Source organism: Salarias fasciatus, chromosome 4 (genome assembly GCF_902148845.1).
Source record: "Salarias fasciatus chromosome 4, fSalaFa1.1, whole genome shotgun sequence".
Taxonomy (NCBI): domain Eukaryota; kingdom Metazoa; phylum Chordata; class Actinopteri; order Blenniiformes; family Blenniidae; genus Salarias; species Salarias fasciatus.
This window is the reverse complement of record NC_043748.1, coordinates 8,361,013-8,383,707: the sequence shown is the minus strand read 5'-3', so window position 1 is coordinate 8,383,707 and position 22,695 is coordinate 8,361,013. Positions and strand designations below refer to the sequence as shown.

Here is a 22,695-nt window from a genome sequence, read left to right as displayed (position 1 = left end):
GTATTGCTTGTCACCTGCGAGTCAGACTGTTGCACAGTCTCAAGTCCAGTCTCTCTGTCGGCACTTTGCTCATTGTGGATGACTTGCAATTCTTCACCCTGATCCCCAGGCTCCAAGTCGAAATCTAGACTGAATGGTTCAGACGTTCCACCATCTTCACTGGGCCTTTTCATTGCAAATGGAACATAAATCATTTCATCTTCTGAGTCCGAGTCTGAGTATTCATTTCTGGCGTTATTTGGTGCTGACTTTTCATGGTCCTTGACTGAGATTTTGTCATCGTTATTGTGCCTTCTACTTCTACTTCTCAGTCTCCTCTTTGTTATCATGTTTGGGAGCTGCTCTGGTTCCAAACATACTCTCTGTCCTAGGGACAAGATGTGATTGCGGTGAAGGATCTTGACAGGCCCGTCACCATTTTCTGGCCTTAGCCGAAACACAGGTAAGTTTGACATTTGACTTTCAACAATGTAAGGCACTGGACCCCAACGGTCTGCCAACTTATGCTTTCCTTGTAGTCCAAGATTACGGATCAGAACTCTGTCTCCAGGTAAGAGTTGTGAGAACTTGATTTGCTGATCATATCTTTGTTTGTTTCCTTGGTTTTGTTTAGCAGTGGCGGACTCAGCAAGGTCAAAAGCAGCTTTCAAGTCCTTCCTCAAATCCTTCACATATTTAAGATAGGTCTCCTGGGACCTGTTGTCGCTGGATGTTCCAAAACATAAATCAACAGGCATCCTCGCCTCACGCCCAAACATCAGATAATACGGTGAAAAGCCTGTAGCTTCATTCGGTGTACAATTGTAAGCGTGAACGAGATGTGCAATGTGCTTACTCCAATTCCTTTTCTTTTCAGGTTCAAGGGTTCCAAGCATGTTAAGTAGAGTTCGATTAAACCTCTCTGGCTGAGGATCCCCCTGAGGATGATATGGAGTAGTTCTCGATTTTGAAACGCCAAGGGAACTTAACACTTCATGAATGAGGCGACTTTCAAAGTCTCTACCCTGGTCACTGTGCATACGTTTTGGTAAACCGTAATGGACAAAGTATTTTTCGAGGAGAACTTTGGCTACGGTCACAGCTTTCTGGTCTTTTGTAGGAAAAGCTTGTGCATACCGGGTGTAGTGATCAGTAACCACTAAAACATTCTGTGTGTTACTGCTGTCTGGCTCGATGGACAAGAAATCCATACATACCAAATCCATAGGACCATTACTTTGGATGTGAAACAGTGGAGCTACTCTTCTCGGAAGCGTTTTCCTCTGTATGCACCTCACACAGTTTTTGCAGTGGTCTTCCACGTCTGATTTCATCTTTGGCCAATAAAACCTTTCTCTAATGAGTCCATAGGTCTTGTCCACGCCTAAATGACCAGAATCGTCATGGAGTGATTTCATGACTATCCTTCTGAATTTTTCAGGCAAAACTAGTTGTGCATGGTGGCTTCGGCCGGGTGGAACTGTGACTCTACACATAACATTGTCTTGAAGTTCCAGCCTTGCAAACTCTCTCAATAATAGCAAACTTGCCGGGTTTCTGGATTTAATTAGATTGATGTCACTCTGCTTTAAAGCTCTCCATATTTCTTTGAGTGTGGGATCTTCTTGTTGAGCTTTTGAGATTTCAGAGGGACTTAGAACTGGCATACCCTTGAGACTCAGTGTGGACAGATTACAGTAAGCTTTGGGTACAGCATCAACAGACAAGCCAAGGTGATCGATTCCCTTTCCGTGACAGGCATTTGTCTTGGCCTTGGTCACCTTGAATACTTGGCACATAGCTCTGACACCATCTGCAGGGATGTCGGTCCATTGTTCTCCTCGACTTTGATCAGAACGAGGGTGTCTCGAAAGGGCATCTGCATCAACGTTTTGAACCCCTGCTCTGTATTTTAAACTGAAGTCATATGTTGAGAGAGCTGCGAGCCAACGGTGACCCGTTGCGTCTAACTTGGCTGACGTCAACAGATAGGTCAAAGGATTGTTGTCGGTTCTCACCTCAAACTTTGCTCCATACAAATAGTCATGTAATTTGTCAACAACAGCCCACTTTAAAGCAAGGAACTCCAGCTTATGAGCAGGATAATTGCGTTCAGATGGAGTTAAACTGCGACTAATAAAGGCAACCGGTCTTAACCCGTCACCTTGATCTTGGTACAACACTCCACCAAGTCCTTCCCGACTTGCATCAGTGTGCAGCACATAAGGCAGCCGGGGGTTCGCAAAGGCTAACACGGGAGCCGTGGTGAGTCTTCCCTTTAGCTCTTTGAAAACCACTTCGCATTTATCATCCCATCGATGACCAAATGGCTCTGCTGAGTTGAAATAGACCTGGTCATGTTTTTTCTTTGGTTTTTTCCCATGAGGTGGGTAACCAGACAAAAGTTGGGTTAAGGGAAATGCGACCTTAGCATAATCCTTCACGAAGCGTCTGTAAAATCCACAGAACCCCAGAAAGATCTCAAGGCAGTTACAGTGGTCGGTCTGGGCCAGTTAGTGACTGCTTCTGTTTTCTTTGGATCTGTTGACACTCCTTCTGATGACACGATGTGGCCAACGTATGACACAGATGACTGGAGGAACTGACATTTGTCTAATGACAATTTAAGGCCCTCCTCTTGTAAGCGATCAAGTACCTTCAACAGTCGTCGTTCGTGCTCTTCAAGTGTCGAACCAAACACAATGAGATCATCTATATAGACCAACACTTCCAACAAGTTCATGTCTCCAACTGTTTTTTCCATGATTCGCTGGAAAGTTGCAGGAGCGCCTGACACACCCTGAGGCATCCTGTCAAACTGATAAAACCCCAGGGGACATATGAAAGCGGTCTTTTCTTTATCTGACTCACTCATAGGCACTTGATAGTACCCACTCCTAAGGTCTAGGACACTAAACCACTTGCTTCCAGTCAAACACGTCAGGGCATCTTCAATCTTAGGCACTGTGTATTGGTCAGGGACAGTCCGCCTGTTGAGGGTACGATAATCCACACACATGCGGATTTTCCCATTTTTCTTTCGTACCACCACTATAGGGGATGCATATGGACTGCGTGACTCAGTGATTATGCCAGCTTCTTTGAGTTGGGACAGATGCTCTCGAAGTGCTTCAAGGTCCGCCGGTGGTAAGCGCCGTGAACGCTCTCTAAACGGAGTATCAGTGTTGGTTCGGATCTCATGCCTGGTGCTTTTACTACAACCCACATCGAATTCATGAGTAGAGAAAACATTGCTGCGCTGTAACATTTTACTCACAAGTCTCTCTTTCCATTCCTGCGGAGCAGGTGAAGTTCTGAAATCGAAAGATGATGAGGTAAGTTTCTTTTTCAGGTCAGGCTCTTTATTCACAGGGGTTGCTGGCAGTACATCAACCGGGAACAGGTGAGCAACTGGCATACCTCTGGTCAGCAGAATTTCTTTAGATGAACAGTTTCTCACGAGAACAGTGATCTTTTTGGAAGTCACCACATTGATTGACTGCACTTCAGGTCTTACTTGAAGCTGATCGGGAAACCTCGGTTCTTCAGAAAGATCATCGGGTAAGTCCACCAAAATGGCTTGGGTTTTTGGTATCCCCGGAAACCTTGGCACACCTTTGATCCTTGCAACACCACCTGGGCATATTTTCACTGGCTTTGGCTGTACAAACCATACGGATCCTCTTACTTGGCTGTCAGTTTCAGAAGGATACCCTGACATTCCCACCATCGCCTTTTGGAATGCAGGATGAATGTTTTTAACTGTTGTAATGTTTTCGCTTTGTCGTTCTCTGTAACTGTTTAGGAGTCGTCTTACTGTTGGGGTGTTTGTGCCAACCAGTATAGCTGCATTATCTTTAACCACTGGATCAGGACAGACAAGTACAAGCGTATCTATAGTCTCTGTCACGCCAACATCAACTTCCCTGAATTCCAGCTTCAATGACAAGTAGCCATCATAAGGATAATCAGCAGGACTGAGACCCCAAATCTGCAGCGCACTAAGGGGTGCCAATGGCAGGTGTGTCAGATATCTGTCGTAGAAAGATCTGTACAATAATGTCACTTGTGAACCCGTGTCAAGAATGGCTTTCGAGTAAATGCCTTCAATCTGAACTGATACGGCAGAACTTGGTCCAACTAAGCCTTTTGGGATCGTGTCTTTCCCTATTTCCGCTGTTTTAATGCTCTTGGAACGTGTCTTTACCTCCAGGACGCCAGGCCGTTCCCCTACTGGGCCCCGTGGTAGTTTCCCGATTTCTTTGTAAGTTTAACAAGCCGCTTGTTGACTCTTTGTAGGTTTTCAGGCCGATCACACTCCCTCATGTAGTGTCCATCTTCTCCACATCTATAACAGAATATTCCAGAGCGATCTAGGCTATGCTTTGGCCTTGGAGAAGTTGAGGTTCTTTTGAATTTGCTGGCTGCTGGATTATCCCATTTAGGACCTTTGGTTTCAACTTGAGCAGCTGCTGCTGTAACTTTAAGGTTGTTCATTTCAGCTTTTAACTCCCTGAGTTCTCTCTTGAGTTTCTCCACTTCAGGATCAGTTTTGTTTTCAGGCACTGGTCTTGTAACTGAGGTAACTGGTTTTGACATGACCTTTCTTTTTACGTCAGTTCTGCCTTGTAACATATCTTCTTCCTCTCGGACATCTTTTAACAGATCACTGAAAGAAGGAGGTGGTCTTAACTTATGTGTCATACGTATGCGCATTGCAATCATGTCATCTGGTGATGCACCTCGTACGACTTGTTCGATCCGGAGTCGATTCATATCTGCCAACTGCAGGCCTCCTTTCCTGAAGATGCAGTGGAGCAGTTTGTCAAGCCTCAGCAAGTACATAGACCGTTTTTCCCCTTCACTTTGAAATGTCTGTCTAAACTTAACTAAGAGATCGGATGACGTTTCAGTTGTCCCAAAAGCTGTTTCCAGCGCCTGCATATAGTCATCAGCGGTAGCATTTGGATTCTGTGCGCGCAAGAATCTTATGATATCCGCGGCCGGACCTTTCAGACTCTCTACTACTCTCTGTTTCTTTATGCTGTCACTGCATTGCCACTCTTCCAACATATGGGTGGTTTGTTCTGCCCAAGCATCATATTCCTCTTCACCAACCGGCGTTGGTCGCACACCAGAAAACATTCTAAGCTTCCTGTAGCTTTGAATATCAGCACTTGGAGCATTACATTTGTCCACCAGAGAGCTAATGGCATTAACAAGCGCAGTGTTCACATCCAGGGATGAAGGGGTTAACAGCTCTTTAACATCAGATATGCTCTTGCCTTCATGCTCCAAAAATGACAGTAGCTTGGCTTGAAAATCTTCTTGCTTTAATTTGGTTGCTGGGATAACGTGCACAGGCCAGGGACCAACTTCACCTGGGATGCCGACTTGATCAGGTAAAGTCTGCTCAGTCACGTCAGTTACAGTCTGAACTAACACGAAAACAGTCTTGGAAGTCATATCTGGCCGTTTGTCAATTATCCTTGTCTTTCCAAGAATTTTTACCGAGCTCAGAACTTCCTTCAGAACCTCATCTGACACATCAGAAACCCCACTTAAAACCAATGCATGAGCAGGATCTAACTGATATCCCTTGCACCAAGCCTTAATCTCTGCGGCCTCCATAGTTCTCTTTATCCACTTCAAACACAGAAAACTCCACGCACCGAATTTTTCAGCCGCTCAAAACACCCAGCAGCATACAGGATACAGGAAACTTGACAAAAAGGTAAACTGCACAAAACTGCCATAAACAATTGGTGGGAGGTAAGTTTCCCGGACGAGCCCCCAAAAATGTAACCCTTTTCCCAGCGGCCTCGCTACAGGGAAGTGAGTGTCACTTCCTTCCCAATGTACACGCTATGGCAAAAGAGACATTTCATTGGAAAATAATAATAATAAAAGTCATGCCACTATGCAGTGCAGAGAATTCCTTGTATTGAAGCACTGAAGCAATATTCAGATAAACAAAAAAAATATGAAGGTTTAAACAAAAAAAGAAATATTCATCAAGTTCACTAAATTCAGTTCCGGAGTTTTTTCTTTTTTTTTTACCGTTCACTCCGGGGTTAATTGACGCGAGTTTGCGAGATTCGTTGGCGCGTTGGAGCTCTGATCCAGTGATTGTGTGGATGGCGTAATCCTACCAGTGGATTGGGAGAACCTCCTCCAGTTCGGATTGGAGTCACGGTGCGCAGGGGATCCCTCTTCTTTGCGATCTCTCTTACGCAGGTGAGTTCAAGCAACCAGACAGCAGCGCGTCCCTCAGCTCCGCTCTGGCTTTTAACGAGGCTGCTCGGTGTAGTGGTGTTAGCCACACGCTACCTTAACCACACTGATCGGGTCCTGTCGGCTCAACTGACTCTCGCCGCGGTGCGAGCTGCGGTCAGTCTTCCTCAGCCGCCCGCGGGAGGACAGGAGTCACTGGCCAGGCCGTCACACCAACCGAGCTCCGCTCACGCTAGCCTGTAGCGGGCTTGCACACTTCCGTGTCTGTCTGACAGGCTCTCCAGACGCTCTCACGGAGCGTCGTGCTTCCGGTCTGCTCCCCCACACCAGCGGCAAACAATACGCCCTTAAATAGGCTTCACACAAAATTATAATCTTCTTAATATTTAATCTGGGTTTTTAACCACAACTAATGAAATATTCTTATTTTTTTCTTTAATGAAACCAAAAAAACACATACGTTCCTCATTATTACATCTCTCAAACGTAACAGAAAATTGAATATTCTCCTCCGGAAAATCATATTACTACACTCTCAATTGGTGCAATTGGCTGTGATGGAGTGGTGACCTTTCCAGGATCTGCTCTGCGTTTACCAGCAGCAGTCGGCTTATTCCAGTATTAATATTAATGACCTCTGCTGATGTAGTCTGAGTAATCTGAATTGGGAACAGCTGCAACACTGGAAAATGCAGACGATGAAGGGATGAATCAATAGATGGTTGAATTAATGGATAGATGGATGAATAAGCATGGGACAAAATGCATTAAATGCATACAAAATGACAAAAACAAAACAAAAAAAGGAGAACTTGATGTGAAAACATTGAGTGTGAACCAGGTAGCAGCAAAATATTTCCATTCCCACACCTTATTTACAAGCTTTTCGGTCATAAAAAACACAAATTATAGAAAAGCCCGTCAAAAGCCTACTTCCAAAACTTTTATTTTACAGTCTGTGGGTTTTTTTTTCCTTTTACTTATAAAGTTAAATCTGCATTTCAGTCTAGTCTTCTACCTTAAGTGTGTGTACTTTTGCCAAATGCAGCCACTGTGTGTGTGTGTGTGTGTGTGTGTGTGTGTGTGTGTGTGTGTGTGTGTGTGTGTGCAAGCAGGTCTGTGTGTCTTTCTGTACAGTTGTGTATTTGCATGTTAAAAAAAGGTACTGGTGGGAAAGTGACATCCTACACTTTATCTGAAACTTCAGTGGTAATGACACTCTCACGTGACATACCTCAGTGTGTGTGTGTGTGTGTGTGAGAGAGTGTGTATACCGGGAAGTACACAGACAGAAAGCACTGACACCTCAGGTGTGTGTTGAGGTAAGATGAGACACGTCAGTGTTCCCATCCTTGAAGCGTCTCTCACTGAAACTGGCTGAGGCTTCAGTCGTTTCCTCCTCCTAATGTGTTTAATATGGATTCAAGCAAATGATGGTGAGAAACTAAACTTAATGAGAAAACTGAAGATGAAATGTCTGAGCTGTGCTCCTCAGGTTCAAACCATTTTTTTTAAATTGGCGTAAGGAGGATGAGGAATAGTATATATACAGTACAAATGTTCAAATATATACTGTTTTTTAAAGAGACAAGTAGAAAAAGTTCTCTTTTACTGAAATGTAACTGAAATTTAAACCCATGTTTGTATCACTGACTGAATAAAAAAATTATTTCATACCTAAAAATAACTCTGAATGGCGACAGTGAGCCAATACGCCTGTTATAAACCTTTCAAGACTGACGAATGTAGTACTGAACAATAATGGGGGCTCCAGTGAGTCCGCTATTGCCTTTCACATTTATAAATCAGTGTTTGAAAACTATTGTTTTCAAATGCAAACTTTAGCTGCACTGAGCCCCACCGCCCCGGCAGTCTGCAGTCTGGACGCCACGAGTGTGGAGGGAGGTAAACATGAGAGGAATGCAACAAAAAAACCTGGGGGTGGGCGACTGGCAATGAAAGTAAAGGAAAATACAGGCAGTGTCGTGTCACCCGGGAAACAAATGAATTGGAAAACACATCTAGTGGGGATATTTATTGTAGAAATGTGCAAGTGATTAAACTTGCTGAAAAGTTTGGAATATCCGTGCGCTGTCTGTGTATCCATTCAGTGAAATAAGAGAAAAGTCCTGCTGCTCTAAAAGAGAGGGTGTTATAAAGAGAACATACAGTTATAGTGGGGTTTTTTCTGTTTTAATTTTTTTGCAGATATAAAATCTTGGCATCTGAGTCAAAACCCAGTCTTTGACAACATGCATGTCCAGATAATTCTGCTACTGCAGCTGGAACTGCAGGCCTTTCCTCGTCCACTCTCCCAATAAGTTATGACTTTAGGGACGTAAACAGGATGCACTGTGTTTAGTTTGCACTGAAATTTACACTGATGGGTAAATCAGAGTAGAAATGTTGCGAAGGACGTTTTACAAATTAATCACTAATCAGTGCTGTGTCAGTCTGCTATGTAGAATTGGAGCAGTGACACTCGACAGGCCAGCAGAACCCTCCCCCTCAGTCAATGACTGAACTACACTGCAAACCTGAGCTTTTCTCCGCTCGCTCTGCCCCACTGGAGGGGGGCCCCACTTCCTGAAACAACCTCCAACAAATCTTCAGGGTTCGTCCAGGCTGCTCTCAGTCCCTATTTCACCCCTCCCCTCCCTCTCTCTCTCTCTCTCTCTCTCTCTCTCCCTCATTCTTTTCCTTCTGCGTTTTCTAACCTATAAAATACGTGGTCGAAAGTGCTGCTCTCAGCAGTCTCTCTGTTCTTCAAACACAAACTCAGCTGACTCCTGCCAGAATCACATCCAGAGGGGCGATGAGTGTGTGTTCTGCTCAGCTACGTTTTCTCGATCAGCCTGAGTTGCAGTCCTACTTTTGTTGTGGTGAATTCGGTACATGTATTGCCAAAGCTGCTCGCCACTCGCACGGAAGGATGACCAGCACACACTGCATGTTGTGCTGTGTCAGAACCAAGCCTGCATATCTGTGGTGGAACGGCTTCCTCAGAGATGGGACAGGAAGCCAGAGATGCTGAACAGACTCACAAGGTACCAATCAAGTGACAGGAAGAAAAAAGAAAAAAAAAAAAAAAAACATGCACGGCTGCTGCTCCACCAGGTTTTTCTTTCCATTTCTTCATTAGACTCATCAGAGACATAAAGAAAAACGAGAGAACTCAAAGTGTTTCCCTCAACCGCCCTCGCCATCAGGATTTCTCCCCATAGGTCACAGCGCCAGAGCTGAACAGAGACATAAACACTTCAGATGGAACTGATTGGGCTTGTCACTGCTCCCCGTAGAAAACGTGGCTGAGTGCTGCTCACATATTGGCAGGGCGAGCCTAAGTGAAAACACATGTCCCGTGAACGCAGAAAGCAGAAGTCGAGCAGCGGCCTCGTCTGCCTGATAGGGGACCGTGTGAAACCAGAGCTGATCAGATTTTTTTTTTTTTTTTGCCTTCCAAGAGAGGTGGAGTGGACGGAAACACATCCTGTTTTCCACGTCAACGTGGAATAATAATAAACCGCCGAAAAATGAAAACAGAATTTTATCCGTTGCTTATTTGGGATTATGTAACACTGACAGTCAGTGCAGACGAATAAACACATGATGATGAGAAGCAAATCGCACTGTCAAAAGAAAAAGAAAAGTCCCTCTGTGATCGTCTTCCAGACAGTTCAGTCTTCCCGTCCTGCAGAGTCACGCTGTCCAGAGCGAGAGTCTTAACTCCTGACGGGTCCCGCCCTCTGATCCCTCCTGACCTCTCTGAACTCTAGTACGACATCAGGAATGCTTTCAGCTGGCTGTGCGATCCCCTCCGGACTCACACACACACACACGCACTGAGAGCAGTCACACAACATGCGTTGCACAACACAGCATCTCCTAATCTAATCTCAAACTGGCAAAACGGCAAGAAAACAAGTGTGTGGCGAGCCGAGGAGAATCTGCTGAAGGAGGTGACTCACTGCTGCAATCTGTTCGCTAATGTGGTTCATATTTTTAACTTGTGTTTGAAGATGCGGCCTTGTTGAATGTCCTCGGACGAAATGCAATTCGATGTATTCGACTAACCCTGAGGATCAAAAACCGTCCAACGTCCACGTACCGAACGTTAACTGACAGATATCCGAGACGCAGATCGGTGCCTTTTCTTCCTAATCAAACCAGAACCTTGCATTCTGATGTGTGTGTGGTCCCACTATCCTCATCTCCTCCACAGCAGGCACACCTTCATGCAGCCGTGCCTTAATAAGTACACACAGCGCTGAGGATAGGCTGTAATCATCTGAAGGCAAACATCACTGCAACGATCCTGATCATCACTCCTGATCCCTCACATCCTGCTGAGATTGGCGGGTGTACCTTCTTCGCAGCCTTCGACGGTGACCTCCTGGTGGGCTTCTGCACCTGGCCGCTCACGCCGGTGGGCTGCTTGGACACGGAGCCGTTCTCGCGCTTCTTGATGGGGGACGACGGGGTGGAGGTGGGCACCTGAGGGGAGGGCGCCGGGGGAGGGAAGGTGGAGGGAGGAGGCCCCGTCCCAACGACGGCCATCTCCTCCGTGGCCGTGAGGCGCAGGCTCCGCAGGGTCTCATGCGTCTCCTGGTCGACGACCAGCAACCTGGTCTCGTTCTCAAGGGCCTTGATCCGCTGCACCACCTGTGAGGGGGGACGGGACGGTGTTGATTTGGAGACATGAAATTTCCTGGAGTGAACAGATACTTGCTGACAGCTCTAAATATTAAAGCAGGACAACAATACATCATCATCCTTTCTGTTTAAAACACCAGGGAAGCAGATTCATTCCCAGAGCCTCACAGCAAATGATCAACAGGTTTGTTTTTATCTCTGCTGCAACGAGGTTACAGAGAAACTTAATACACCGAACAAGGAGATGCTTGTTTCCGCTGTTCCTCTGTGCCTCCAAGCCTGGGAAAACAAATATCTGAGGGCTGTTTCTATTCGAAAACCAGCCTGGGTTGAGAGTGAAACTAAAGTACGCACAGATAGGTGAGGACAGTTGATGAAAGTGTCCAGATGAAGAGCATTATGGCTGTCACTGAGAGGGAAAACTCAAAATAAGAACCATCTCTGCCTCTATGAAGTCCGTTTACACTGTCAAATGCAATTGATCATTTGATGGAAGAATGCATGGGAGCAGGATTACTCATGAAGAGAAGCACAGCAGCAGCAGATCGAGTGTTCTGCACACATCTGTCAGGCGACACTACTGATGCGCCTCTGCTTCAACACAACTTGGAAACCAAACATTCACACGTCCGCTTGCCTGGTGGTGCGTCTCCCTCTCCACGTTCACTCCGTTCACGGCCACCACTCTGTCCCCGGCTCGCAGCCCCGAAGCTTCTGCAGGGGAGTCGGTCTCCACTTTCCGGATGAACTGCCCGCTCTTCCCTTTCTCGCCGTGCAGGTGAAATCCATACCCGTTGTCCCCTTTTGTCATGACACAAAGCCGCGGTTTCCGCTCGCTGGCCATCCCCTCCGCGCGTCTGGAGCCTCTGCTGTCCAGTAAAAGTTTAATAACCAAAATGCAAATGTGGGACTTCAGGAGAGCGGCTGCAGGGCTAAACTCCCATAACGCACGAACATATCTGCTCAATACGCACGTTTCCTTTCAGATCACATCAGAGCAACACCAAAGTACTAAAAAATAATTAAAAAAAAATCCCAAATGCAATTCAGAAAAATAAAATCAAGCCTGGAAAATACATGCAAACTTAAAAAAAATGTGAGAAAAGCAGTCCAACAGATCGCGTGTCTTGTGTTCAAGCTGATGCGCGCTGCACGCGACTCCAAAACTGATCCGGGAGACTTGAGAGCTTCCAGCCGAGCGTCGGTAACTTCAGCAGGAAAAGTGTCAGAGATCTCCCGCAACAATCATCCACAACATCTGCTGTGAGAGCAGACGCTCACTCACACCCCGCAGTTCGAGCATCGCTGCGCCGAATGCGCAAATAGTACCACCCCCTCCAGCAGGCTACCTGTTGGAGCGCGTGACAGCCACACCAGGTAAAATAAAACAACACTGCCCCCGTGTGGCAGGAAGGGGGTACTGCGCTTCGACGAAGGCGAGACTGATTTGATAATATGAAATAAAATAATCTGTGATCATTAATCAGCTGATCGATGAAAGAAGAGAAGAGGCTATTACTGAGAGGTTATGGTAATGGAAAGAAGCTCATTCTAACTTCAGAGACCAGAGGCTCTTAAGAAGAATGTGTCGAAATGACATAATAAATGTAAACTAACAATCCATAATCATTTTACAAACAAACAACCTTAAATATTGTGCAATAAATAATATTAAATAGAAAAACTAAATTAAAAAATGAAATGAATTGAAAAACATATTGGTACATTTCGAAATTTACTGACACAAACCGTCTCCAAAAACAAATCTCCTTCCCCATGCAACATTTTCCCACCAATTGAACATATTACTTGCAACATAACTTTATAGCCACAATGACAATTAAGTAACTTAATAATTTATTGTAATGTGGCCAGAATATATAAGATGTTCTTCATCCTGCATCCCTTTTGTCATGGCTGTGTAAATTGTACAGATGTGAAGATGTAAAAAAATGAAAAAAACTTTTGTTGTTGGAACACATCCATGTATGAAACATACTTCAACTTCAAATGTTTGATTGAAATCTTGTCATGTTTTCTCAACAGCAATTGCTTTCCAACTGAATTATACCATCTTTATACATGCAGGATCATTTCAGAAACCCTTGAGTTATGAGGTGTGACCTCTATAGACATACAGTTTAGAGTGAACCTCTTGTGATAGTGGTTTCCTCATATCATTTAATCTCTCATCTCTATGAGAAAAGCAGCTGACTGTTATAGATACAATTTTGAAAAGTAATTTAAAAAGAAGCCTTTAACCGATTTTAAAAAAGTTATGTTTAAAGTTTTTTTTCTTAAGATCGCTCAATAATTTCATCATCAACTATAATGAAACATAAATTATGCTAAAATCTGTGCTCACTCAAATAAATCATTCCATCCATTAGTGATACTGAGTTATCCGATCTCCTGACTGCATCTGACATGTGGCCATTCTCTAATGTTTGCTTTGAATCTGATAAAATCATGGTTTACAGGTTATTTTGATTATTAATAATCAGATTCTGTTTTAAACACACAACAAACTTTTCCCATTATCTGCATTTTCCCTCTTAAAGGGATACTTCAACATTTTGGCAAATTGGCCCATTTAGTGCAATTCCTTAGTCATTTCAAACAGCATACTTACTTTTTTTGTGAGGTTGAGCTGTTGTTTATTCAGAGGTGAGTCGGGGAAGGTTTTCGGGACGGACACAATGGAAGTGGGTGGTATTTTTGTTCCCCCTCATCAAACTCATCAAATACAAAATCCAACAACCCCCAAACACTTTGGTGGACACGTTATAATCCGCACATTCACGACACTGTGGAACACCAACAAATAATATTGTAGCGTTACGACGCTGAAGCAAATACTGGGAACTACTTTTTCTTTTGAAATCACTACGCCCAGACACCATGTTTAGTAAGTAGTTCCGTCTTAGCAATCTTCGCATAAACAACTCAATCTCGTAATTCTGCATTAATATTACATAGCGTAGTGAATGTGCGGATTATAACATGCTCACCAAAGTGTTTTGGGGTTGTTGGATTTTGTATTTGATGAGTTTGAGAAGGGGAAGCAAAAATACCATTCACTTCCATTGTGTCCGTCCCGAAAACCTTCCCTGTCTCACCTCTGAATAAACAATAGCTCGCCCTCACAAAAACAGTAAGTATGCTTTTCGAAATGACTAAGGAATTGCGCTAAATGGGCCAATTTGCCAAAATGTTGAAGTATCGCTTTAACCCTAAAATTATTCGTCCAACACGAAGAAAGGTATTCTCAATGCTGCCATCTAGTGGACACTTTAAGGAACACTCCAGTAAAGCTGGTTAAAATAGGAAACTGTTCACTGGAAGGAATATAGAATTTAAAAGCCACAGCAAGGGTTGCACAACAGGTTAACACATTTTAGAGCAAACTGTGGAGATTCATGCTCTTAAGAGGGATTTATCTTTAAGGGGCTTGGAGGTGGACTGCGAAGTTTGAACATCAATGTTTCACAGTTTAAATCAGAGGGCTGAAATAAAAACAAATGCCTATGCATTGGCTTCATAGAATTTTATTTTGTTGTTTGAGTATCATTGGGTCAAAAGCTTGTCCTACAGCTGTCCGTTGCACTACCTACTGTTTGGATTCACGCAGATTTTGGCTGTTTTGTTAAAACACCAGGTTTCTGGTCACAAGTGGTGTAGATTTTTTTTTAACTTTTATTTAGTTATAACACGTGTTAAAAAATAATGGATCTCAAATAAATGTTTCGTTGTGTGTTGCGAAACCTGCAGTGTGTTTATCTGACACGACGTCAAAAACTATTTCAGGTGGTGTTTTTATGAGTTTCTTCTGTACATGGAAATCCAAGCATGGCAATATCACAGGTTAAAGTCTTTATTTGAAATAGCGTCAAGCCTATTTCCACTTCCCTCGCTCATACATGGCTCAAATCTTCAAACACTTGTGTGTAATCATCCCTTTCAACCTGTGTGTAATTTCTGCCTCTAATGGGAGTCTTATGCTCCGTCCCTGTCATTACACTTTGTGTAAATGCCAGTTTGGTTCTGAGGGAGCTCTTACTCAGCCTCTCTGGGTGCTCCCCAGAAATACGACTCTCATGCCGCCCTGCCACATGCAGCCTCCCACCCTTCTGTGGAATATAGACCCCCTATTTATAGAGCTGGCAGGGCCTGGAGCTCCGGGCTCAACACAAACTTTCATTTAGGCAGCCACCACTACCCTGCACACACACACACACACACACACACACACACACAAACACAGAGGAGAGACAAGTGTGTTAACGTCTGCAGGGAAGAGTGGGAGTCCGAGTTTGAGAGACACACGCACAAGACAAAGAGCAGGAGGCAGAGCCGGAGAGACTGAACGCCGCTGAGGATCCGCAGTGAAGAAGTTACAAGAACGCAGTCGATGAGGAGAAGAACTTGACTGACAGGACAACACAGTCGTCCACCTGTTGAAGACGGATCTCTATATCGGACATTTGGAGGAGAGCTGATTGGAGACGGACAAACAAAAGACTGACACTCTGGACAACTTGAGTGAAGGAGAACCTGGATTTTAAAGGACATACCGAGATCATACTGTTGTTCTACAGACCGTTGGATCCATACCAGTATTATCTACCTAAGTAAGCCACATAAGTCAAGCATTTTAGATATATTGTTGAAGTTGATGCTGTTTTATAAGATTAAAACAGATGCTGTAAAAGCTTTTACATGACTGGATATAAATGTTCGCAGATCTTAGACCCAGTGCTCTAATTACACAGGAAGCTCGCAGAAAAAAAAAAGCTACAGACATTTGTAATTAAGGGTCATCTATAAAAAGGACCAAAGAAAAGGGTGAGGCCTGTGTGAAAGAAAATTGCGGGCCTCAGCGTGTCAGGAACGCGAAGTCAAAACATTGTGAAGTCAAAATATTCCATATCAACAAGGACACCGGCTCAAAGAGACGGACGCTAAGAGAAGAAGGGCTTCTCCTGGGGGACGAGGCTCGCCATGGATTCTCATGGAGGACACTACCTCAACAAAGAGGCCGTGCTGTCTCCGCTGGGCATCGCCCGGATGTGCCAGCTGCTGCTGGGCTGCACCATCATGGCCCTGGTGTCCCACAGCGCGGGCTACAGCGCCAACTACGGCACCTTCTGCATGTTCGTGTGGTGCTTCTGCTTCGCCGTCACGCTGCTGGTGTTCACCCTGGACATCACCCGGCTGCACACCTGCATGCCCATCTCCTGGGACAACTTCACCGTGGCCTTCGCCATGCTGGCCACGCTCATGTACATCACCGCCTCGGTGGTGTACCCCGTCTACTTCCTCCAGACCGAGTGTCCGGACGAGAGCTGCGAGGTCCAGTTCTACCGGATCGCCGTCACCGTCTGCTCCAGCGTCTGCTGCTTCCCCTACGGGGCCGAGGTCTTCCTGACCAGGGCCAAGCCGGGCGCCGTGGTGGGCTACATGGCCACCGTGTCGGGCCTGCTCAAGGTGGTGCAGGCCTTCGTGGCCTGCATCATCTTCGGCGCGTTGGCCAACGACAGCGAGTACAGCGTGTACATCGCCACCCAGTACTGCGTGGTGGTGTTCAGCCTGTGCTTCTCCGTCACCGTCATCGTCATCGTGCTGACGGTGTCCGGCCGGACCGCCGCCCTGCGGCTCCCCTTCGACCGCTTCGTGGTGATCTACACCTTCTTCGCGGTGGTCCTCTACCTCAGCACCACGCTGATCTGGCCCATCTTCAGCTTCGACAAGAAGTACGGCAACACCACCCGCCCGGAGGCCTGCCCGCGTGGAGCATGCCCTTGGGACAGCAAGCTGGTGGTGGCCGTGTTCACCAGCGTCAACCTGATTTTGTACTTTGTTGATCTTATTTACTCCCAGAGGATCCGCTTTGTCTCAAGCTCTGCTGTATGAGGACTTTCTCATGACGCCTTTTTAAAGACAGAAACTTTGAAACCACATCTATCATTCAGTTCTGTGTGAAAGACTCTTTGCATTTTATCCATGATTCCTCATGTATGTGAGGCGTTTGCTCCCATCAGTATTCATCTACTGTCCAGAATGTGTACAGACGTGTACTGCACTCACAAATGAAGACAAATATTTACTGTTTTTCTGAATTAATGAGGCGCTCAGATATCAGGAAAGCCGATTATTATTATTTTCTCAAATCTAGACTCAAAACACTTTATAACAGAAAACAATACACCTTAACACGGAAAGCTGATCCTCTAATACTCAACGAACACAATCTGCTGTATGTGGCACAGTTTTCTTCTCTGATTTCAGATGCTCACTTCGCTCAGTGATCATGTGATTCTAATCAATCAATACATCATTAACATATGATCAACACCTGCGTCTTCCCACACAGCACAAAATCATTTAAAGTTTTTCGAACAGTGTTATGTCTGACTCAGTATTACTGAACTTTTTGTTTAATTATATTCAAATAATAAGTTTCATAGAGATGTGTCGTCAGTGTTAACTGAACATTGATTTTGGTTTTCAGGCTGTTCTGCTGCACTATAACCGTCATTTCTGATCACATGAAGAGCACTTTCTCCTGAAAGGAGACATATCAGTGACATTAATTATTTAAGATGTTTGAGAGTATTATTAAATGGATTATTTTGCCGTTACACTACATGTTGAACACAAACATGAGTGTGACATTCCTTCCTTTGCCATGTTTGTGATATTTTCTGAGTTCAATAAATTACCAAAGTGTATGTTTGTTTTCTGTATCGTTACTCCTGAATGAAGTATTCTAAAGGTCTTAGGTTAACATTATGTGTGAAATTGTTATGAAAAGTAATAACAGTTTTTTTTCTTTTCTTTTTACATCCCTTGTGTTGAAGTTTTCCTAAACAGTCTTTCCTTGAAAAACATCTCACCACTAATCCAGATTTTATGAACATTTTATAAGGTTTTTTCTCAGGCTGTAGCATTGTCAACACAGAGTAAAAAGCAGAGAGCATCCTGGGAAATCTCCGTCACCGATGGAGGTCGGGTAACAGAGAAGACATGAGCTGAAATCATATATGAAATAAAAGTGAAGTGTTATATTTATACAAACTTCATCTGAGAGAAGCAAGAAATACATGTTTGGAAGCTTCTTTGTGTTTAGAGTTCCACATGAGGCACATTTTTCTTTTCAGAAAATAACAGTTCCATGCAGGCCCATTCCTATATACGATACATCACGGTATTCATCAGTGGACTTGGAGTTATTGATTGTGTGCTACCAGATGACATGAAATAGAACACAGCTAACCTTGAAGGAGTCCAGGTTAAGGTCTACAGCGAACACCTCATCCATTACGATATAAATTTAGCATAACACTGAAAAAACTTCATTATCACAATGGTATTACAGCATTTTGATCATTTGCATCTTATTCACAGCTATATTAGTTATAACAAAAATACCAGAATCAGATGTTTATGTGCACTTTTCCAATCAGAATAACTCAGGCTGAAGATCCACTTTTATCACGTAAAAACCAGGAATCTTAAATGTTCAGTTTTTACCAGGATATTAGAATGTATGCCAACTTACTACTGGAGTAACGTTAGGCTTGTTTGATCTTCCATCAATAAACCTTTTTTCTTTCATCATGCTGGTCCAATTGTTGTTATTATGTAACTCTTAAGTTATTATAAATGTGTCTCTTTTTCAAACTCAGATAGTGTTGTGGTGTAGTGCAGTGGATATGGGAATGGAGAATGTCAAAAAAAGTCAACGTGTTCAAATATTTTATCGCCCATAAATTTGTGGTCAATGTGTGATAAGATTTTCACTTGAATGAAAGAAAATTCTGCTTTGTAAGTGCAGGAATGCAGGTTGTGAAACACATATGGGTAACTTTTACTTTCATAATGATACTGCAACCTAATCATTAGAATTGACACTGTTCATGATTGCACTTGTTTTGACCCATAAAATCAATCCTTTTCTTAATGTTAAACAGCTGCTGAACTTAAAAAAATAATAATAAAAAAAAACTGTAAATGACATTTAAAACTTTTATTCGAGAAGGATTTTTATTCTCGAAATAGTAGCAAGAAATTCTGGAATTCAACCAGACTTAATGTAACTACAACTTTCTTCAACGCATCAATTCCTGTAGCTTCAGTGTGAAAAACTATTCCTGGATTAAAGCCTTTCATGTAATTCTGAATCATTCTCACAAAGCTTTAAAAGATATGTAAGTAATGCATGCAGTAGATATTTAATTTCAAATTTAAGGTTGTAAGTGAAAAATTTGAAATTTCTCAAGTAAACTTCAACCTGCATCAACCCTATTGAAGTCCAAATAAATACAAATAATTACAAGTAAATAAAGACATAAGCAGTGACAACAGATATTGAATGTAGAATGTTAGTGCATTGCCTGTGCCGTGCAGTTCTTACTTCTGGCCAGCAGGTGTCAGTGTCGCAGCGCTTTTCTCCCCTCAGGCATAAACTGATGCAACTGGAGTTTCTGTTCCACAGGCCCCGCCTCCAGATTAGCTCCCGTCACTGTGATTGGTTAAAGGGATTACGTGTTCAGTAATTGCGCACGCTCATTGGCCTGCTCAGCTGCCTGTCAAAGGTTTCGCTGCTGGTTCAGTACAGCCGAAGCCAGGTGGGACGCGTTGACAGGCAAAAACTACAGGTAAATATGTTTTTAAAAGAGTACTCTCTCGATTTACTAAGCTATTTTCCTCTGTTTCTGCACGTGTTTTTAGTTTGAATACTTTTAGAGCGCACTTGAGCATCTGTTGCTTTAAGATGAAGTTACTTCCTTCACTCCTGCTGAACTAAGACACAATGTTCTCCAGTTGTCAGTGTCAGCAGATCCTCTTCCCTCTGAAGTGAAGCCTGCAGACAGTAACGTGTTCATCCTGCGTTCACAGGCAGGATGAGTGTTGGGTTCATAGGTGCAGGCCAGCTGGCACATGCTCTGGTCAGAGGCTTCACAGCTGCAGGTGAGTTCTCTTTCACTATAACACTCTCAGGTCTGCAGCCTCATGTCTGTGCAGAAGGAAACTACATCTTTGGACGTGTTTCTTTTCTCTTTATCTCTGTAGGTGTGATTGCGACCCACAGAATTACAGCCAGTTCTCCAGACACTGATCTTCCCTCAGCACAGCAGCTGCGGGTGTGTAGACAGATGTGCTGGGGGTTTGACCCCTCCTGGGTCAAACTGGGAACTGAATATGCTTATGAGGTTATCAAAATTATATCTGCACATGGAAAATAAAACCTTGATAAACCACTTTAGAATCCAGGACAGACCTGGTAGACTGTCTGTTGACAGATATGTTGCAAATCAGAGATATAATAACAAATCCCTGTTCTTTCTTTCTAGAAAATGGGAGTGAGTTTGACCACCAGCAACAAGGAGACGGTGAGCAGAAGCGACGTGCTCTTCCTGGGCGTGAAGCCCCACATCATTCCTTTTGTGCTGGATGAGATCGGACCAGATATTGAAGACCGTCACCTCATAGTGTCGTGTGCTGCCGGGGTCACCATCAGCTCTATAGAGAAGGTCTGTGAAGGTCATCCAGAGGGTTGGATGTATGTTTGACACCCCACAGGAACAGTATTGAAAACTACTGGCTCATTTTATGAGTAAATGAAACACTTATCCTAAATCACTAAGGATAATTTCTGAAAATACAGTGAAGCACAATGTCTAATAATAGTTATTACTAGTTATATATCTATTTGCCCCGCGGGCGTCTCAGTCACATGTTATGACAAGACATTGGTGAGCTGTTTGGACTTGATAGCAATGTTTGAGGCTACTATTTGAAGCAATGTGATGGAATTTCCCCAAAAAGAAAGTAAACTGTACATTTTTATTGCCTAAAAACAATTTTCTCATGTCCTCATGTACAGCTGTTTGCTGACTATTTCCCCTAAATTAATTGCTTCTAATCATAAAAATGATTATTTGGATTAGAGAGATGATAAATCTGGCTCATGCTGAAATGAAATTCACATTTTCAGAATTCTCAGAGCTACAAAGCTGCTTCTTAAAGTTTCAGATACCGATGACCTTTTCACCCCACTCCTCTCAGAGCAGTGCATTGTTCCTCCTTGCAGAAGCTGGAGCAGTATCGCACTGCGCCGAAGGTGATGCGCTGCATGACCAACACGCCGGTGGTGGTGCGTGAGGGCGCCACGGTCTACGCCACCGGCACCCATGCCCAGGTGGAGGACGGGAGGCTCCTGGAGCAGCTGATGGCCAGCGTGGGCTACTGCATCGAGGTGGAGGAGGACCTGATCGACGCCGTGACCGGCCTGAGCGGCAGCGGCCCCGCTTACGTGAGTCAGAACGTCCTGCGGCGCGGCCTCGCCTGGGCGCAAATGTGAAAGATGTGGACTTTGGATTTGTTGCCCGCTTTTCCATCACTGCAATTGGGATGATTGTGGCTTTGCAGGCATTCACAGCCGTAGACGCTCTGGCTGACGGTGGAGTGAAAATGGGCCTGCCGAGGAGACTGGCTGTACGGCTCGGAGCTCAGGCCCTGCTGGTACGAACACTGGACTTTAAATAGGTGTTTTTTTTTTTGTTTTTGTTTTGTTTTCTCCAGTGTTTTTGATTTTACATTTACTGGTGTCGGACCTAAAATGAGTTTCTCACTACGCTGCTTCCTGCGACCTCCATACTTACTCCCCACTCTGAACCGCTTCCTTCAGGGGGCGGCTCGGATGCTGCTGGACTCGGAGCAGCACCCCGGGCAGCTCAAGGACAACGTGTGCTCACCAGGGGGCGCCACCATCCACGCCCTGCATGTGATGGAGAGTGGGGGCTTCCGCAGCCTCCTCATCAATGCTGTGGAGGCCTCCTGTGTTCGGACCAGGTAGGCTGCGAAGGAATGCGAGACACAAACAAACCGGTTTTGTGTCATGTTACATGACCTACTTTATGTCTTTTATTCAGCCGTAACACAAACACAACTTCCCCAGAGACTTGTTCACTCTTACTCTTACATTCTTACTACGACAATGGTTGCAGTCTGTGCTCTAAATTTCTGTGTGTTCCTGCCTTTTCTTTAAAAGGGAACTTCAGTTTTTGGCCGACCAGGAGAAGATTTCCCCTGCTGCCATAAAGAAGACGACCCTGGACCAAGTGCTGCAGCAGCCGGGAGTGACTGCAGAGTCTGTGGGAGTCAGATCTCACGGGATCAGCCTCTTCAACCGAGGTCCCACCACCAAAAAGAACTGAACTTTTCTTTTTTCTTACATTTGCAGGGAAAACCAGAAGCTTACTGTGAATTGAAACATCTCCAATGTTTCTGTACTTTTTACCAAAACAAAAATACTTTATTTTTATAATAAGCTTTTTTTGTTGGGTCAGGTCATACAATGTTTCTTTATTTTCTTCTTTTATATCATTTTACGTGAGGGTTTTTCAAAATGAGAGGATGAGTCCTGTACAAAAGTGCATCACAGTGTAAAGACACAGAGACAGACAACTACAAACATCACATTGACCTGTAGGTACAAATTGGAGTCAGCAATTAACGTTACATGCATGGAGTTTCCAGAGGAAACCAGGGCAGAAATCAGAAACACAGAATTACAAAAATCAAGAAAAACATTCAAAAAGTCATTAAACTGCTCTTCTTCTGAAATTATATAACGTTGAAAAAAAAAATCACACGATGTAAGTAAGTGAAAAGAGAAAGAGCACTGTTATTTAGAAACCTTGGACAGATGCACAGAGACATAGAGATTTACTGAAGAGTTTGTATTTATTGCAAATTCTGCTGTCCAATACTCAACACATGTCCAGACCTGGGTTTAACAGCATTTTTTTTAACATCATATCT

At 44.1% G+C, this 22,695-nt stretch overlaps 3 protein-coding genes across 4 annotated transcripts in view; 2 read left to right on the top strand and 1 right to left on the bottom strand.

The window, feature by feature from the left end:
• LOC115387344 (Na(+)/H(+) exchange regulatory cofactor NHE-RF2) overlaps positions 1-12,160 on the bottom strand; it is a 36,025-nt gene extending 23,865 nt beyond the window's left edge. The window contains exons 1-2 of the mRNA XM_030090024.1: positions 11,504-12,160; positions 10,579-10,875 (exon numbers count right to left, since the gene is read on the bottom strand). Of these exons, the coding sequence (XP_029945884.1) occupies positions 10,579-10,875; positions 11,504-11,710 (504 nt within the window). The 5' untranslated portion in view covers positions 11,711-12,160. The remainder of the gene's footprint in view (positions 1-10,578; positions 10,876-11,503) is intronic.
• Positions 12,161-14,989: 2,829 nt separating this feature from the next.
• On the top strand, positions 14,990-17,004 carry myadml2 (myeloid associated differentiation marker like 2). The gene has a single exon (XM_030090075.1). The coding sequence runs from the start codon at positions 15,868-15,870 to the stop codon at positions 16,777-16,779; it is 912 nt and encodes a 303-aa protein (XP_029945935.1). The 5' UTR covers positions 14,990-15,867; the 3' UTR covers positions 16,780-17,004.
• A 2,467-nt stretch (positions 17,005-19,471) lies between these two features.
• Positions 19,472-22,582, top strand: LOC115387227 (pyrroline-5-carboxylate reductase 1, mitochondrial-like). Of its 2 annotated transcripts, none has more exons than XM_030089849.1 (8): positions 19,472-19,526; positions 19,768-19,839; positions 19,942-20,012; positions 20,223-20,402; positions 20,963-21,184; positions 21,301-21,393; positions 21,560-21,723; positions 21,923-22,582. In XM_030089849.1, the coding sequence occupies exons 2-8, from the start codon at positions 19,773-19,775 to the stop codon at positions 22,086-22,088; spliced, it is 963 nt and encodes a 320-aa protein (XP_029945709.1). In that variant the 5' UTR covers positions 19,472-19,526; positions 19,768-19,772; the 3' UTR covers positions 22,089-22,582. The 2 variants fall into 2 exon arrangements, with proteins under 2 accessions (XP_029945709.1, XP_029945710.1); XM_030089850.1 differs by having other exon boundaries at positions 19,486-19,526; positions 19,693-19,839.
• Positions 22,583-22,695: the final 113 nt, after the last annotated feature.